Source organism: Rhincodon typus, chromosome 26 (assembly GCF_021869965.1).
Source record: "Rhincodon typus isolate 14 chromosome 26, sRhiTyp1.1, whole genome shotgun sequence".
Lineage (NCBI taxonomy): Eukaryota > Metazoa > Chordata > Chondrichthyes > Orectolobiformes > Rhincodontidae > Rhincodon > Rhincodon typus.
In genome coordinates this window covers 41,435,355-41,451,070 of record NC_063357.1, presented here as the reverse complement: position 1 = coordinate 41,451,070, position 15,716 = coordinate 41,435,355, and the positions used below count along the sequence as shown (strand labels likewise).

Sequence of the window (15,716 nt, the reverse complement as noted above, 5' to 3'; positions counted from 1 at the left end):
CCTCACTCACCAAACCGCGATTCATTTCAATCCTGCCCTAGAGATTTATCTACTTTTAAGCCTGCCAGACCCTCAGATCCACATTTCTGTCTTTGCTGATTTCTTTAATTGTATCAGAGACCTTCTCTCTGATTTCTATACTCATATTGTCCCTCTCACTAGTGAATACCGACCCAACGTATTCATTTAGAATCCTGTCTAAAATTATCAGTGTGGTCCTTACTTTTCTGAAGAAGGGTCTAGGCCCGAAACGTCAGCTTTCCTGCTCCTCTGATGCTGCTTGGCCTGCTGTGTTCATCCAGCTCTACACCTTGTTATCTCAGATTCTCCAGCATCTGCAGTTCCTACTATCTCTGGTCCTTACTCTGTCCCTTGTTATCCTTTTACTGTTATGCAATTGTAAAAATAACTTAGGACTTTCCATTATTTTATCTGTCATTATCCTTTCATGTTGCCTGTTACCTTTCCTAGTCTTTTCAAATTCCCCTTTGCACATTCTGTACTCCTGTAGGGCTTCTGCTATTTTGAGCCCTCAGGATCTGCGATAAGCCTCCCTTGTTCTCTTAACCCAGTGCTGTATATCCCTCAATATCCAGTGTTCATGGGATTTGATGGTCCCGCCCTTTTCTTTTTAAATTGGAACATAGTGGTCCTTTATTCTCCACACTTCCTTCTGTATGCATTTCACTGTTCTGACCTGAAACTATCTGCTCATGGTCCCTGAACGTATCTGCTCATGGTCCACTCAGTCAAATCATACCTTTTCTTATTAAAATGCATCCTCCTCTAGTTTAGAATTTTGATTTCAGGCCCATCTTTGTCCTTTCCTATAACAATCTTGAATCTTACCTAGTTCACTGCAAAATGTTCCTTCAACCACTCGTCCAGCTTCATTAACTAAAATTAAGTCCAGGACTACTCCCTCTCTTGTAGGGCATTCTACGTACTGGCTGAAAAAGCTGTCCTGGATGCATTTTAAGAATTTCTCTCCCTGTAAACCTTTCGCCCTATGACTATGTGAGTTAATTTTGGGGAAGTTGAAATCCCCTACTATCTCGACCCTATTTCTTTTCTATTTCCCTGAAATTTGCCGACATATCTGTTCTTGTATTTCTCTCAGACTGTTCAGGGCCCTATAGTACACTACCAGGATTGTGACTGTTCCCTTTTGTTTTTTAAATTCTGCCCATGTGACTTCATTTGAGAAACCTTCTAAGGTATCATTGCTCCCTCTTGCTGTAATAGATTCCCTGTTCAATATTGTGACACCTCCTCCTCTTTTACTTCCTTCCCTGTCGCACCTGAAGACCCTGTATCCTGGAATATTGAGCTGCCAAACCTTCCCCTATATCTGTGTCTTTCAGTAACAGCAGTAACAATGTAGCCCCATGTGTGAGGAACTTGTGTTGTACTGTAAATTTCTTTGCTGAAAGCAAGAAGCCACTTTTATCACTGAAGTTTTCCTTGCTTTGGTTTGCAAATTATTTCAACTAGGAATGCACAATGCTGCACATTTATGGCACAGAATTTCAACACGTATTTTAGCTTTTCCAGGCCAAATTGTTCTCCAATACCTAATGGCTTTAACACTTCATTTAAAGTTGCAATTTTCACACACTTGTGACTTATGCCTTGTAGATGGTACACAGGCTTTGGGAAGACAGGAGGTGATTCCTGAAGTATTTTGAACATTTTCCACATTTTTAAAGATTTCCCCAAGACTTGCCTGGGGCAGCTCAATTACAACTTTAAACAGTTTACGCTATGTGAAACGTTCTAAAACGTTAAACAAATATCACAGTAACTTCACTGTTATATTTCAGAGACATCAAACAGAATCTTGCCCCTAGAAATACACACTGCTAAGTTCCTAATAAGATACTGAAATGCAAGCTACATTTTAGATTGTTTCATTCGTTTAATCATTACTCTGTAAACTCTCAAAGAACAGAATCTCTGGGTCCTGCTGACCTTTGGTTTACGGTGTTCATCAGCCTCAGACCCTTCCAAGGGAGTGATAAACCCACATACAGGATTCTTCCTCTTTTGTACATCTGGGAGAAGTACAAAACAAGCAAATTAATAACAAATAAATTTGTTGTGTTTAGATATTTCACTATAATGTTCTTTTCTTAACAAAAAAGACCTCAACACTGTTCCTGAGAAAGCCAAAAGCAGTTTACAAAAATATAAGGTGACTTAGACTGCTACAGTGCTTTATAAATTAATGCAGTCAATAACTATCGATGTAAAACCTCTTCAGGCACTTCACTGGAGAATCAAACTCTGGCACCAAGTCATTTTTCTTCTTCCTACGTAAGATGTGGACAATGCCAGCAAAACCAACATTTATAGTCCCTCCCTAATTTGCAGCTCCTCAGATATTGAAGCAGCCTGCACCCCGAGGCAGCAAGACCTGGGCAATGTACTTTGGGTAAGTATAATTCACACCACAGTCCAATGAGAGAATCTGATGACTTGCCTTGCTCATTTAATGGCATCTTCATCAGTGAATTCCCTCACCTAATAGCTACCATCAATCAGAAACTTAACTGGATGAGATATGTAAGTACTATGGCTATAAGAGCAGGTCAGAGGTTGGGAATTCTGCAGTATATAAATCACCTCCTAAATCAAAGTCTGTCTGGACACAAGTTAGAATTGTGTTGGAATACTTCCGACTTGCCCAGATAAGTACAATTTAAACAATCTTAAGAAGCTTGACATCAAGGTCCAAAGACGTGCAGGCTATGTGGATTGGCCATAGTGTTCAGGGATATGTAGATTAGGTGGGTTATAGGGGGATGGGTCTGGGTGGGATGCTCTGAGGGTCAGTGTGAACTTGTTGGGATGAAGGGCCTGTTTCCATACTGTAGGGATTCTATGATCATCCAGATCAAAGCCCACTGGATTGGCACACCACCCACCACCTTCAACATCCTCTCCTTCCACTACTGACACCCAATTGCAGCAGTATGTGCCATCTACAAGATGCACTACAGTAGCTCACAAAGGCACCTTTAACAGCACCTTCCAAACATGTGACCTGTACCGTCTAGAATAACAACAGCAACAGATATATTGGAATACCACCAACTGTAAGTTCCCCTCCAATGGTCCCTAAGGAATGCTGATAGAGAAAAGGAGGCAGAGATATTTTTGAGGACCATTCCCTCTTGTCACACTCTTGTCCAGTCCTCCATCACTCCCAGCACTTCCATGGCATCTTCCCATGCAATCACAGATGATGTAACATGTGCCTTTTAATCTCCTCTCTCGTCACCGTCCATGGTTCCAAACACCTTCCAGGTGAAGCAGTGTTTTACCTGTGCTTCTTTTAATCTAGTCTACTGTATTTGCTGCTCACAATCTGATCCACTGACAAGACTTAATACAGTCTGGGAGAACAACTCTGCTCTGTCCATAAGATGACCCCAACTGTCCTGCTGAGTTTCTCCAGCAATTTATGTTTTTATTTTATGTTAGTAAGGAGGACTGTGCATGGTTGACAAAGGTTGTGTGCACTATTGTTGTTCTTGGTGTGTTGGTTGAAATGGCTAGTCAATTTTCTTTTATTTGTATTCAATATTTTGGTACTGGATCAAATTAATTGAGTGGCTTGCAGCTATTTCAACCACATTATTCCAGGACTGGAGTCACATGGAGGACGACAAATTTTATTCCCCAAAGGACATCAATGAACCAGGTCATTTTTTAAACAACCATTAGTTTGAATCTATGATCCTTGGTTTTTTGAACTCTCTGCCAATGAAACAGGCTTCTCCTGTCTCCTCTATCTCTACCCCTTACAATTTTACACATCCCAATCATGTCACCCCTCAGCCCCTCTGTTCTTTCCAATCTGTCCTCATAGCTACAATTCTGCAGCCCTGGCAACATTCTAGTGCAGAAAAAAATTACTTTCTCCAAGCAATTACATTCTTAGTGTAAAGTGGGGACCAAAATGCACACAATACTCCAGTTGTGGCTTTACTAGTGTCCCAGACAGTTTCATCATTATATTCCTATTTTTGTATTTTCTCCCTCTGCCAATAAAGGAGAGATTGTAAATGCCTTCCTTACAAAGTTATCTGCCTCTACTGCTACCATTAAGGACCTGTGCACTTGCACGCCAAGATTGCTCACTTCATCTACCCCTCTCAGCATATTCCCATTCATTGTGCGTTCCCTTTCACAGCTTAACCTCCCTAAATGCATTACCTCACACTTATCAGAGTTGAGCTCCATCTGCCACTTTTCTGCCCATTCCACCAAACCACCTATATCATTTTGGAGCTTACAGCTCTCCTCCACACTATCCATTACACGGCCAATTTTTATGTTGTCCGCAAATTTCTCAAATTGTGCCCTCCCACATTCAAGTGCAAATCATTAACATATAAAACAAACAGGAGGGGCCCCATCACCAAATCCTGCGGAAAACCATTTGAAACAGCTTTCCGTTCACAAGGGCAGCCATTGAACATTGGTTTCCTGTTACTAAGCCAACTTCGGATCCAATTTGACATATTTCCCTGTATCCCATGGATTTTTACATTTTTGACCAGTCTGCGATGTGGAACCCTGTCAAATGTCTTACTAAAATCCACGTAGAGAACATCCAAGTCAAGTCGCCATAGTCTTAACAGACCAGAGGAGTGCTCTCTTATTAGTGAGAGACAACTGGTGGTAGTTTAACCAGAGGGTCACCACACCTCAGGCGAGGGGAGAGCTTGAGAAGGAGAGTTCTTCGTGGTAACCTCAGCTGGTGTGGGGTTTGAACCCACACTGTTGGCATCTCACTGCTTCACAAACCAGCCATCCGAGCTAAACCAACCCCACAACAACATCCACTGCGCTAACCACATCAATCCTTCTCGTCACTTCAAAGAATTCAATCAAATTTGTAAGGCATGACTTTCCCTGAACAAAGCCATGCTGACCATCCCTGACTCGTCCATGCCTTTCTAAGTGACAGTTTATCTGTTCTCAGGATTGATTCTAACAATTTGCCCACTATTGAAGATTAACTGACCTATAATCGTTTGGTATCTCTTTTGGAACCTTTTTAAGCAACAGAACCACATTCATATTCCTCCTGCCCTCTGACACCTCATCTGTGTCTAGTGAAGATTGGAAATTAATCTTTAGAACATCTATTATTTACACTACCTCTGCTGCAAAAGAGTAGTTTCTAACATCATCCCTGAAGGAATTAGTGCAAATCAACTTAAATACCTCAATTAAATTGTCAGTTAATTTGTTATACTTATGGGATACATAAGAACATAAGAACTAGGAGCAGGAGTAGGCCATCTGGCCCCTCGAGCCTGCCCCGCCATTCAATAAGATCATGGCTGATCTTTTTGAGACTCAGCTCCACTTACCCGCCCACTCACCATAACCCTTAATTCCTTTACTGTTCAAAAATTTATCTAGCCTTGCCTTAAAAATATTCAGCGAGGTAGCTTCAACCGCTTCACTGGGCAGGGAATTTCATAGATTCACAACCCTTTGGGTGAAGAAGTTCCTCCTCACCTCAGTCCTACATCTGCTTCCCTTTATTTTGAGGCAATGCCCTCCAGTCCTAGTTTCACCTGCTAGCGGAAACAACCTCCCTGCCTCCACCTTATCTATTCCCTTCATAATCTTATATGTTTCTATAAGATCTACCCTCATTCTTCTGAATTCCAATGAGTATAATCCCAGTCTACTCAGTCGCTCCTCATAATTCAACCCTCTCAACTCTGAAATCAACCGAGTGAATCTCCTCTGCACCCCCTCCAGTGCTAGTATATCTCTTCTCAAGCAAGGAGACCAAAACTGCACACAGTACTCCAGGTGTGGCCTCACCAGGACTCTATACAGCTGCAGCATAGCCTCCCTGTTTTTAAACTCCATCCCTCTAGCAATGGTAGACAAAATCCATTTGCCTTTTTAATTACCTGCTGCACCTGCAATCCTACTTTTAGCGATTCATGCACAAGGACACCCAAGTCCCTCTGCACAGCAGCATGCTGCAATTTTTTACCATTTAAAACATAGTCCATTTTGCTGTTATTTCTACCAAAATGGATGACCTCACACTTATCAACATTGTACTCCATCTGCCAGACCTTTGCCCACTCACTTAGACTATCTATATCCCTCTGCAGACTTTCAGTGTCTTCTGCACACTTTGCTCTACCACTCACCTTAGTGTCATCTGCAAATTTTGACATACCACACTTAGTCCCCAACTCCAAATCATCTATGTAAATTGTAAACAATTGCGGTCCCATCACTGATCCCTGAACCACACCACTAGCCACTGACCGCCAACCAGAAAAACACCCATTTACCCCTACTCTTTGCTTTCTACTGGTCAACCAATCCTCTATCCATGCCAATACATTACCTGTAATACCACGGAACTTTATTTTATGTAGCAGCCTTTGGTGTGGCACCTTGTCAAATGCCTTTTGGAAATCCAGATACACCACATCCACAGGTTCCCCATTGTCCACCATGCAAGTAATGTCCTCAAAGAATTCCACCAAATTAGTTAAACATGACCTACCTTTCATGAACCCATGCTGGGTGTTCCCAATGGGACAATTTATATCCAGATGTCTTGCTATTTCTTCCTTAATGATAGATTCGAGCATTTTCCCCACTACTGAAGTTAAGCTAACTGGCGTATAGTTACCTGCTTTTTGTCTACTTCCTTTTTTAAACAGTGGCGTCACATTGGCTGTTTTCCAATCTGCGGGAACCACCGCAGAGTCCAGTGAATTTTGGTAAATAATTACTAGTGCATTTGCTATTTCCCCCATCACCTCTTTTAGTACCCTGAGATGCATTTCATCAGGGCCAGGAGACTTGTCTACCTTTAGCCCCATTAGCTGGCCCAGCACTGCCTCCTTAGTGATAATGATAGTTTCTAGGTCCTCACCTGCTATAACCTTCTTGCCATTAGTTTTCAGCATGTTATTTGTGTCTTCCACTGTGAAGACCAACACGAAATAACTGTCTAATGTCTCGGCTATTTCCTCATTCCCAGTTTTTAAATTGGCCTTCTCATCCTCTAAAGGACCAATGTTTACCTTCGCCACTCTTTTATGATTTACATATTTATAGAAACTTTTGCTGCCTGTTTTTATATTCTGAGCAAGTTTACTCTCATAATCTATCTTACTTTTCTTCATAACTTTTTTTGTGGCTTTCTGTTAGCCTTTAAAGATTTCCCAGTCTACTAGTTTCCCACTACTGTTTGCTTTTTTCTATGTGTTTTTTTTTCCAATCTGACACTTTCCTTTATTTCCTTAGACATCCATGGCTGGCTCTCTCTTTTCCTACAGTTCTTCCTTATCACTGGAATACACTTCTGCTCAGCACTGTGAAAAATCGTTTTGAAAGTCCTCCACTGTTCCTCAATTGACCCACCATAAAGTTTTTGCTCCCATTCTACCTTAGCTAACTCCTCCCTCATTCCTTCATAGTCTCCTTTGTTTAAGCACAGGACATAGGTACTGGATTTAACCTTCTCACGCTCCATCTGTATTTTAAATTCGACCATACTGTGATCGCTCCTTCCGAGAGGATCCCTAACTGTGAGATCATTAATTATTCCTGTCTCATTACACAGGACTAGATCTAGGATAGCTTACTCCCTTGTAGGTTCCATTACATATTGTTTAAGGAAATTATCGTGGATGCATTCTATGAACCCCTCCTCAAGGCTGCCATGACCGACCTGGTTTGACCAATCGATATGTAGATTAAAATCCCCATGATAATTGCTGTACCGTTTTTACATGCATTAGCTATTTCTATGTTTATTGCCTGCCCCACCACGATGTCATTATTTGGTGGCCTATAGACCACACCTATCAGTGACTTCTTCTCCCTGCTATTCCTAATTTCCACCCAAATGGATTCAACCTTTTGTTTAGTAGAACCTATATCATCTCTCACTACCGCCCTGATATCATCCTTAAAAATCAGAGCGACACCACCTCCCTTACCTTCCTGTCTGTCCTTCCGAACAGTTTGATACCCCTGGATATTTAACTCCCAGTCATGACCATCCTGCAACCATGTCTCTGTAACGGCCACTAAATCATACCCATTTGCCATGATTTGCGCCGTCAACTCATCCACCTTGTTTTGAATGCTCCGAGCATTCAGATAAAGTGCCCTTATGCCAGTTTTTGCATCTTCTTTTTGGGTCCTATCACCTCCATTACTAACAGCTCTTGAGTTCTCCTTCCCTTGAACTTTTTTCCTAATTTTCCTCGTCACCTGCTAACCTGCTGCTTTGCCTTACATTAATTGTTATTCTCCCTCAACGCTCACTCCTCCCTTCCCCCTACTTACTAGTTTAAAGTCCTATTAACCACCCTATTTACCCTTTTCGTCAGAACATTGGACCCGGCCCTGTTCAGGTGGAGTCCATCCCAGCGGTATAGATCCCTCCTGTCCCAGAACTGATGCCAGTGCCCCATGAAAAGGAAACCCTCTTTCCCACACCACTCTTTTAGCCACGTGTTTACTTCCCTGATCCTCGCCTCCCTATGTCAATTTGCACGTGGCTCGGGCAGCAATCCAGAGATTATGATCCTTGAAGACCTGTTTTTTAATTTTGTTCCTAGCTTTTCATAATCCCAAAACAGGTCTTTATTCCTAGTCCTGCCTATGTTGTTGGTACCTACGTGGACCACAACAACTGGATCCTCCCCCTCCCTCTCTAGTATCCTCTCAAGCCGATCAGAGATGTCTCGCGCCCTGGCACCGGGCAGGCAACGCACTATGCGGGATTCTCTATCCTGCTCGCAAAGGATACTGTCTATCCTCCTGATGATGGAATCCCCTACAACTACAATCTGTCTTTTTGCTCCCCTCTCTTGAATGGCCTCCTGGACTATGGTGCCATGGTCAGTTGACTCATCCTCCCTGCAGCCCTGTTCCTCATCCATGCAGGGAGCAAGTACTTCATACCTGTGGGACAATGTCAAGGGCTGCGGCTCCTGTGTTCCTGTCTGCAGGGTCCCTCTACCTGCCTCACTCGCAGTCACACACTGCTGTCCCTGCCCGCCGACCGAATTAACATTAGTTAATCTACCAGGTGTTACTACCTCCTGGAACACAGCATCCAGGTATTTCTCCCCCTCCCGGATTTGCCACAGTGTTTGGAGTTCAGATTCCAGATTCCAGCTCATCGATTTTGAGCCAGAGCTCCTCAAGCAGCCAACACTTGCTGCAGATGTGGTCACTGCCGTTCTCAATGGGATCAGCTAGATCCCACATCATACAACTGCAACACATCTCTACTTAGTTAATTATTTAAAATTAATTAGTTTTGTTTAGTTTCGCAGTGTTCGCTGCACCAGTAAGTTTATTCTGTTACATACTCAAACAGACTCCGGCTTTGCCTTCCGACCCGCTTCCAGAGGATTTGGCGTCTGGGTGACCACCCCGAAAGATAACAGAGATGAGGAAAAAAAAATGCAAATAGCTTACCTGCTCACAAGCCTTTTCTTTGCAACTCAACCCTTTAAATTCTGGTGTCATTCTGGTGAATCTGTGCTGCAGAAAAATCCTTCTCTGACAGTGTTAAAACTGATGTGGTAGGTCTTTAAAAGGTATTAAGAGCTCCTGAACCAACAATGGAAAAGGAGGGACTGAATGGCCTGCTCCTGTTTTTAACATACTCAATATTTAGAAGATATTCTAATTAATTCGACTTAAATCGAAGGTGCACAATCTCATTCTTCTCTGCACTGAAATCCACTGACTAGTTTGTGCACTGATTTATCAATTTCCTTTCAAAGTTCTGGCTGTCTTTTAAAAACAGGTGTAGAGGAGTAGGTTACAAGAAGTGGTGGGGGGGGTGGAGTAGGAGAGAAAAAAGTTGCAAGAAGGGGCTGGGGGGAGAAAGAAGCTGAAAGAGGGGTGGGGTTGAGGAAACATCTGAAAGAGGCATGTACTCAGAAGGACACTGTAAGTGGGGCAGTGGAAATGGGAGGCCGCATGCAAGAGAGAAACAGTTTTAAACCTAACAAAGCTGTATGAACTGCCACAGGGAGTCGTAGACAATTGTGCAGTTACAACATTTAAACGACATTTGGATAGGTACATTAATAGGAAAGGTTTACAGGGATGTGTGCCAAATACAGATAAATGGGACTAGTTTGGTTTGGGAAACGTGGGGTCGGCATTGGATCGAGGGGTGTGTTTCCATGGCTGTGTGACTCTATAACTAGGAGCAGGAAATTTTAAAAATCACTGAGAAATGAATGTGGAGTCTTCAGCTTAAGGCTGAACAAGTTGAAGAGCTACAACATGGAGACAATGTCGTGGATGCCATTCTAATGAACACTTGGTGAATTTTAAAATTTAAATTTAAGACTGAGATCAAAGAAATAAAAAAAAAACTGCCTGGTTAAAATGTTCCAGCTTTGTCTTTACGTAAAGAAATCATTTTAGCTATGAGCTCACCAGCCTGCAGAAAGTACATTTAGGGCGATGATTTTCTGTCCATAGAAGCTTAGAAGCTATACTGAGAAAACAACAGTTGTTAACTTAAGCCTGTTGTCATGTGCAATGTAAGTAATGTATTATCAAGGAAATTATGACTTACCTTGTGTGGTTGTGGGTTTATAAGTTAAATTGACCATTGATAGTTATTAAAGACATTGACTAATTATTCTAATTCTGTTCGTGTGTATCCAACTTCTGAATAGGTCAGTGCAAATGCAGGAGGTTTTGTTAATATATAACTGCATCATCGAGTAAACGAGTTACTGAGAATGAGAAAGGAGCCCCTGAAAACGAAAAGTACCCTCCAATTAAATCTCAACAAAACCCGATATCAAAAGAACAACTTGTGCATGGAAAGGGCTAAGTGAATGACTGAGGTGGGCAACAGTGGGTTGGTGTAGTCATGTAGTAGGCAGACTGTGTTGGAGGGTTGGTGAGCAGTAAAGGGGCCAGTCAATGTGCTAGTTAGGAAGTTACCCAAATACCACATGGGGTTTTAATCCATATAATGTTTCTATAACTACCCAGATAATTATTGTCTGAAATCTCTGATTCTAACTCAGAGTCAAAGACATTTGTGTAGGGCCCCAGGGAGAGGGGAAATTGGCCATCGGAAGTTGAGACTTCCTAGGCTGTTCCCACATGGGGTGCCAGAGATCATCTTCTGTTGTATGTCCCAGTCTGCAGTGATCTGGAAACTGGAAGATTTGACCCATTATTTCCAATCTAAATGATTCAGAGGAAAAGAATGATGCCCAGGTACATCCCAAAAACTTTCTTATAAAGAGCTGGAATGGAGGAAGGAAGGACTGGAGAAAAAGTACAGTGAAGAATGATTACTAAAAACTTACACTGTGTAAACCATGCTCGCCAGATAGCATTGTTCAGACGGATTTTGTCCTTCCATAGAAGTGTCAAACCTTTGAATTGCTTCCATTTTGGAGAAACCAGCTTTCCACTGAAACAGAAAAGGAAAGCATCACCTAAACTGACACAAAAGTGGATCTATTCACTTCAAGTTGCACAGATGCAGCTTTGTTCGCTAACGTCTTGAGATTTCACATGATTGGCTCATTGAAATTTTTGGTCCAGGTAACGGGAGCAAACACAAACAGATAGCCTGCAAAATGCCACTCACATTTAAACTGCGGTGAAAATGACCAGCTAGAAAATAGGATTTATGTCATTATCAGGTTTGAGTGGGGCTGGGTATCTGGCAGGCCTTCTTGCTATCATACTGCCATACTGCTGGGTGGGACTGTTAGAGAAACACAGTGTGAGGACAATACATTACAACAAGGAACTGAACAGCTGCCTTTAACAGTATGCTCTATCAGTAAGTGAGTTTCCATGAGGGTGTGTGTGTGATTAACATAAAGAATTTGAATTCTTTGACTGAAAGACACAGGCAACATAAACACACAATATGTGAAAAATGAACGATTTCTTTGGCCAAAACGTTTAAATTTTACCTAATATCAACCATTCCTCAAGTGCATACAGGATCATCATTTTGAGTATTTGTCCGCAGAATATATTATGATGGGATTTCTCTCTGTTCTTAAAGACCATGAAATTAGGTGCGGTGTTTCGAAGGTCACATGGCGGGCGATATCATGTCGCACATCAAGCAAAAGACTGCATCCAAGGGCAAAACTAATGAGACTTTGTCTGAGTGAACAAACTGTCCACATACTAAAAGGTGTAGGTACAAATTACAGGCTATTGGAAGAAGGAAGGAAGCTCTGCTGTAGTTGTACAAAGCCCCGGTGAAATCACCACTGGTGCACAATTTTGGTTGCTGTAACTTATAGGCGTTTTGGAAACTATGCAGTACCGCATGAGTCACGAGAATGTTGCTAAGATTGGAATGGTTAGGTTTTGATGAGAGACTGTATAATGTTGGTTTGTATCCCCCTGTAAGAAAAACCACAGGAGTTGGAGCCAGCCATTGAATCCTTGAATCCCTGCTGCGCCATTCGAGATTCAGCTCAATGCCACTTTCCTGTGTTATCCCCACAACCTTGATGTCATTAATTCCCAGAATTCTAGAGATTTTGTTCTTGAATATATTCAAATGATTGTACTTTCACAGCCATCTGCAGAAGACAATGTGAAAGATTCACCACATGCTGAGTAAGGACATTTTCCTAATTTCAGACCTTGCCTCTTATTCCCCTCGTTACAGTCCGGCACACATCCTATCACAAGAACTTTGTCGGCTTCAGTGAGGTCACCTGTCAGTTTCCTAAGTGCTGGAGAATATAAACCCAGCCTCCACAACCTCTCGTCATCAGTCAATCCTGCCCCAGCAATCACTGTGAAAAACTTGTGCTGCACTTCCTCGACAATCCCCAGAAACACCGATAACTCAGAGTTGAATTTCCAGTGAATGACTGGAAGATTTCAAGACTGCAATAAATAAATGAAAAGCAACATTGATAAAGTACTACAATAAAAGCAAAATACTGCTGGAAATCAGACATAAAAACAAAAAGCACTGGAAGTATCTGTAGAATGAAAAACAGAGTTAACATCACAAGTCCAATATGGCTGACAGTGAAAGGATGGAAAATGTCAGATAGAAACAGAGAAGAGATTCAGGGTGAGACACAGTGAGAGGCTGAGAAATGCACAGAGAACTAGGGAGAATGCAGTGAGAGCAAGAGATCCACAACAAATTAATGCGACACAGAAAGATACACAAAAACAGAGGGATGCAGAGACTCGCAGTGGAAGAGGAGAGGCAGAGAGAGAGGAATTCTGAGACAGAGAGAAATGCAGAAACAGAAGACACAAAACAGAGCAAGTGAGACAGAAAAGGACAAAGAAAAAGCCAGAGAGAGAGCAACGCATGAAGACAAAGAAATACAGAGAGAGAAGACGCAAAGAGATGGAGAGAGGAGAAGGCGCAGGAGACAGACGCAGAGAGAGGGAGGGAACGCGGAGAGAGGGGGAGGGAACGCAGAGAGAGAGTTTGGATGCAGAGAGATAGAAGAGAGAGAGAGAAAAAGAGGGGATGACGTGTGGGGGGTAATGCTGAGAGAGAGACACGCAGGGGCAGGGAGGGGGAGAGAGAGAGACGCAGAGGCGGGGAGGCGGGAGAGACAGGCGCAGAGACAAATCTGAAGAGAGCGAGAGAGAGAATTTCAAAGGGCATGAGATGCACAGAAAGAGCAACAGAGGCAGAGAAAGACAGTGTAGCCTGCTTCCACACTGTAGGGTTTCTATGATTCTAATACTGTCCCCCTATCCCTCTATGCCATTTGTAATCAGAAATCTAGCAATCAACCTCTACCTTAAACATACTCCAAGCCTGAACTTCCACAGACCTCTGGGAGAGAATTCCAAAGGTAAAAAGAACACCTTAACTTTGGAAGTTTCAAAGTCATTATGGAATGGGATATGGATAGTGCACAAGTCTAAATTGGGAGAAGGCCAATTTCAATATCATTAGGCAGGATCTGGCAAACATAGACTGGGAGCAGCGACTTGTAGGCAAGAGTACAATTGGAAAGTGGGACTCTTTTAAAAGTAGTGTTGTGAGAGTTCAGGGCCAGCTGTCCCTCAAAGAGTGAAGGGCAAAGGCAGCAAGATCAGGGACCCTGAATGTCTAGCAACACAGAGTTTGGTGAAGAAACTGAAGGAAACGTACGTTTGGTACAGAGCATTAAATACAGAGGAGGCTCTTCAGAAGTATGGAGTGTAGGACAGTACTTAAAAAAGAACTTAGAAATGCAAACAAGGAAAACCCAAAGACATTTTATAAGTATACTATGTTTGAGAGGATTATTAGGGAGAGAGTGCAGCCTATTAGAGACTAAAGGGGCAATCTGTGCGTGGAACCAGAGAACGTGTTCACACCTATAATGAATATTTCTCATCTGTATTCACAGAGGAGAGAGGCTTTGCATCTGGAGATTTCAGTTGGACTGGTAAGGTTCAAGAGCGTGTTCAGACTAATAAGGAGTTCATACAATTATAGAATCCCTATAGTGTGCAGGCAGGCCATTCAGCCCATAGAGTCCACACCAATTCCTCTAAAGAGCATCCCACCCAGACCCACCTCTCTACCGCATCCTTGTAATCCTGCACTTCCCATGGCTAATCACCCAGCCTGCACATCATGGGCAATTTAGCATGGCCAATCCACCTAACCTGCACATCTTTGGACTGTGGGAGGAAACCCACACAGACACGGGGAGAATGTGCAAACTCCACACAGACAGTCGCCCGAGGCTGGAATTGAACCCAGGTCCCTGGCGCTTGTGAGGCTGCAGTGCTCTGTCCTCTGGCTTCATGCACACATTTCCGCTTTGGTCCCGACTGGATCCTAATCTTTTCCTGGTTATTCTCTTCCCCTGATTCTTCCTAATCTTGCTTGACAGATTTTTTTTCCAAGCCCCCTCTTTGTTCTCCCAATTACTTTCTTGATTTGCCCCCTGCAGTTATTAGATGCTTTAGCAGAGATAAAGGTGCATAACTCCCCAGGGCCTTATGAGATGTAGTACAGGCTGCTATGGGAGGTAAGAGAGGAGATTGCTAGGGCCCTGGAGGAGATATTTAATACTTCGCTGGCCACAGGCAAAGATTACTGGAGGATAGGTAATGTAGATTCCTTATTCAAGAAGCGCAGCAGGGATGGGCCAGGTAATTATAGACCAGTTAGTCTGGCATCAGTGGTAGGGAAATTATTAGAAAGAATTCCGAAGCACATGGTTAGTCAATACTTGGCTAGGCAAGGATTGATCAGTGATAGTATAGATTTGTTACAGGGTGATCCTGTCTCATTTAATTGGCTCTTTTGAAAAGGTGACTGGTCCAAAAGGCAAGAGCCTGTGGAATCCAAGATAAGTTGGCAACCTGAATCTAAAACTAGCTTACAAACAAGAGACAAAGGGTGATGGACATTTTTCTGATTGGAAGCCTGCGACCAATGGTGTACCACAGGGATCAGTGCTGGGACCCTTCCCGTTTGTTATGTACATTAACGAATTGGAGGTGAATGTAGTATTTAGTAAGTTTGTAGATCACACAAATTGGTGGCAACAAAAACAAAGTTGCTGGAAAAGCTCAGCAGGTCTGGCAGCATCTGTGATGGTATGATATAAACTGATGTTTTCCCAGCCACCATCAGTTCTGAGGAAAGGTCACTGGACCCGAAATGTTAACTCTGTTTTCTCCTTCACAGATGC

General features: G+C 42.7%; 1 protein-coding gene across 1 annotated transcript in view; it reads right to left on the bottom strand.

Moving 5' to 3' along the window:
• Positions 1-15,716, bottom strand: part of LOC109918816 (carbohydrate-responsive element-binding protein-like) — a 145,281-nt gene that overhangs the window by 114,901 nt on the left and 14,664 nt on the right. Inside the window, exons 2-3 of the mRNA XM_048612398.1 lie at positions 11,373-11,479; positions 1,972-2,054 (exon numbers count right to left, since the gene is read on the bottom strand). Coding sequence (XP_048468355.1) covers positions 1,972-2,054; positions 11,373-11,479 — 190 coding nt within the window. The remainder of the gene's footprint in view (positions 1-1,971; positions 2,055-11,372; positions 11,480-15,716) is intronic.